Below are 3,254 nucleotides of genomic sequence, written 5' to 3'. Positions count from 1 at the left end.
TCAAAAGTTTATCAATAGATTCTACGTAACAGAGCACCCTGGTAACTAAACTTAACGCTATAATGATAATTACCCTATTCGTTTTAATACACGCAAACCAACGTGTCATAAACTCAAATAATATACGTCCGTTAAAAGGCTAGCACTCTAGCTCGGACGGGGATGTCAAGCCCTATGGATCCATATACAATTATTCGCGCCCACCAGTCCATATCCTATGTACTGGCAGCTACTAGTTACCAAAGCTAAGGGATTTTCGGTTTAACTCAGTGTAGAATTTAGTATGTACTTGTGTCTTATTGCGTTTAAAATAAATTGCATGTATTCTCAGCCCAAAAATATTTAAAGTATTTAAAAAGGGAGACTATAAACTCACGGTTCAATATTGAGACTCAATATTGTAGGCAAATTGCGTAGACGTAATGATGGTAGATGACTGTATGGTTGGCCTTGGATTCAAGAACAATACCCCGAACAATACCCAATATTTCCTTAGCTTAAAACGGTTTGAAACCCGAATTAAAACACCCTCGAATATACTTTATTATTATTAAACTTAAAATTAAAATTAAAATTTAAAATTATAATTAATATATATATATATATATATGTATATATATATATATATATATATATATATATATATATATATATATATATATATATATTGATAGATTGAGAGATTCAGAAAGGAGTACATAATTCGTCGAGTAAACTGGAGTATTTATAGTACTTTTCAATTTCCTGTAGCTCATGCGATCGCATGAGTTTTCAGTGTTTTTGCCATGCGATCGCATGGCCGCCTTATCCGTTTTTGTTTGCTAGTTCGTCGACATCAAATAGTGTTTACTGTAGCAAATAGTGTTTACTGTAGCAAATAGTGTATTGTAGCAAATAGTGTACTGTAGCAAATAGTGTTCACTGTAGCAAAGTCGTTTTTCACTGTAGCACTGTAGCAAAAGTCGGTTTCACTGTAGTAAATAGTGTTTTACTGTAGCAAAGTCATTTTTACTGTAGGAAAGTCGTTTTTTTTACTTGTACATCTTATAATATATATATATATATATATATATATATATATATATATATATATATATATATATATATATATATATATATATATACACATACATATAATTGTTCATGAATCGTCGAGAGTAGTCAGGTAATTGAATATATGAAACAGTTCTAAAATTTTGAGACTCAATCTAACAGACTTTGTTTAACGTGTTAAAATAATAAATCGTATAGAGAATTGGTTTAAATAAGTCGAAATTTTCGGGTCATCACAGTATGTTTAGTTTGTATAAGTATAAGTGTAAATGTTATTGTTTATGTTTATGTTTATGCTTATTGTTTTATGAACATTGTTAGGTTTAGTGGTTAATTTCGGAATAGTTGTACCTTAGGTTCGAAATTAATCAATCCTATAGAATACCCATCCAAGGTTAATTTATTAGAAATTAACTTTGGAAGGTCCCCTTTTTGGGACTGCTTTCTGTGTGTTTTGTTTCTTTTAGGATGTGGATGCGTATAACTTATTTACTAGTTACAAAAATTTTGGTACACATTTTCCCTTTACTCCTACAAATATGCGTTTAATACGACATATTTGGGGAGTTTAGGGGAAATGCTGCCGAATTTTTGCTAACAATTAAATTAGTTGTGCGCATCCATAGTTGAGACAAAACATTCAGAGAGTGGGTTAGGTTGCCTTCCATAGTTGGACCACCCGGCTTTGATTATACATATATTAAGTGTTTTTAATTTTAAAGTTTTTTGATGTTTTAAACTTGATTTAATTAGGGAATATCTATGACGATTGATAAGAGGTGGATTACTATACGACATACATTTAATCCTGACTTTATTAAAGGTCTTAATGCATTTATTGAGAGGTGTAAAAACAATTTGGATTCGCAAGGTAAGTGTAGTTGCCCATGTAAACATTGTGGTAATACGGTTTTTCTTAAACCTAAACATATAAAAGCCCATATAACTAGATATGGGTTTGAACCCTCTTATACCATATGGAGGCATCACGGTGAACTACCACAACCACCCGAAGTACACAACACAACGGACCCTCTAAGAAATTTCTTGCACGATATTCAGTTGGAGGAAGTTCCTAATTTTGAGGAGGAAGGTTCGAATGACTATGAGACTATGAATGACACGACCGCAACTGCTCTTGATGATTTAATTGACTCCACCCAAACCGAGCTATATCCCGGTAGCAAGTTGTCCTCATTAGAGTTTTTAGCCAAGTTAACACACATTAAGGTCTTGAACAAATGGACGGATACTTCATTCGACCAATTTTTAGAATTACTCATACAATCACATCCCCCAAATAACACGATTCCGAAATCATTTTACGAAACTAAGAAGTGGATGAGAAAGATCGCTTTAGGGTATCAAACGATACATGCTTGTAAGAATGAATGTTGTTTGTTTTATAAAGAATACCAGGATTTGGAAAACTGTCCAATATGTAATGAGAGTAGATGGAAAGATGAACGCACAACGGGGAAAAAAGTTCCTAATAAAGTTTTGCGTTATTTTCCAATAACTCCAAGACTAAAACGTTTGTACAGTTCCAAATACAATGCAAAGGATATGACTTGGCATGCTACTGGGCGGTGCGATGAAGAGGGTAAGATGCGTCATCCGGTAGATGGTCGAGCTTGGAAAAAAAATTGACAAAAGATATCCGGATTTTGTACGTGAACACAGAAACGTTCGACTAGGGTTGGCTGCTGATGGTTTCAATCCATTCGGCAACATGAATAATCCTTACAGCATGTGGCCAGTCATATTGACAACGTACAATACACCGCCGTGGATATGTATGAAAGAAAGTTCTCTCATGTTGACTCTGTTAATTCCTGGTCCTAAATCACCTGGAAAAGATATTGATGTTTACTTGAGGCCTTTAGTTGATGAACTGAAGATTTTATGGTCCGAAGGGGTTGTTACACATGACTCAGTTACAAACACATATTTTCAAATGAAAGCAATGCTTATTTGGACCGTAAACTATTATCCTGCCAGTAGTAGTTTGTCCGATTGGAGTGGCCAAGGCTATAAAGCATGCCCTACATGTAACGAGGACACTCCTGCTATGCGTGTGAAAAACAAAATTGTTTTTGTCAGTCACAGACTGAACCTTGAATCGATTCACCCATACAGAGAAAGCTTAGAATTCAATGGTAAGGTTGATCATACCTCTAAACCTAGAAAGTTCAAAGTAG

The 3,254-nt window shown here is 34.1% G+C and overlaps 1 protein-coding gene across 1 annotated transcript in view; it reads left to right on the top strand.

Moving 5' to 3' along the window:
• The first annotated feature begins 1,815 nt into the window (after positions 1-1,815).
• Positions 1,816-3,254, top strand: part of LOC139864708 (uncharacterized) — a 1,666-nt gene continuing 227 nt past the window's right edge. The window contains exons 1-2 of the mRNA XM_071853278.1: positions 1,816-2,656; positions 2,751-3,254. The exon at positions 2,751-3,254 is cut by the window's right edge and continues 227 nt beyond it. Of these exons, the coding sequence (XP_071709379.1) occupies positions 1,816-2,656; positions 2,751-3,254 (1,345 nt within the window). The remainder of the gene's footprint in view (positions 2,657-2,750) is intronic.

Source organism: Rutidosis leptorrhynchoides, chromosome 8, assembly GCF_046630445.1.
Source record: "Rutidosis leptorrhynchoides isolate AG116_Rl617_1_P2 chromosome 8, CSIRO_AGI_Rlap_v1, whole genome shotgun sequence".
Taxonomy (NCBI): domain Eukaryota; kingdom Viridiplantae; phylum Streptophyta; class Magnoliopsida; order Asterales; family Asteraceae; genus Rutidosis; species Rutidosis leptorrhynchoides.
This window is presented reverse-complemented; position numbering and strand designations above follow the sequence as displayed.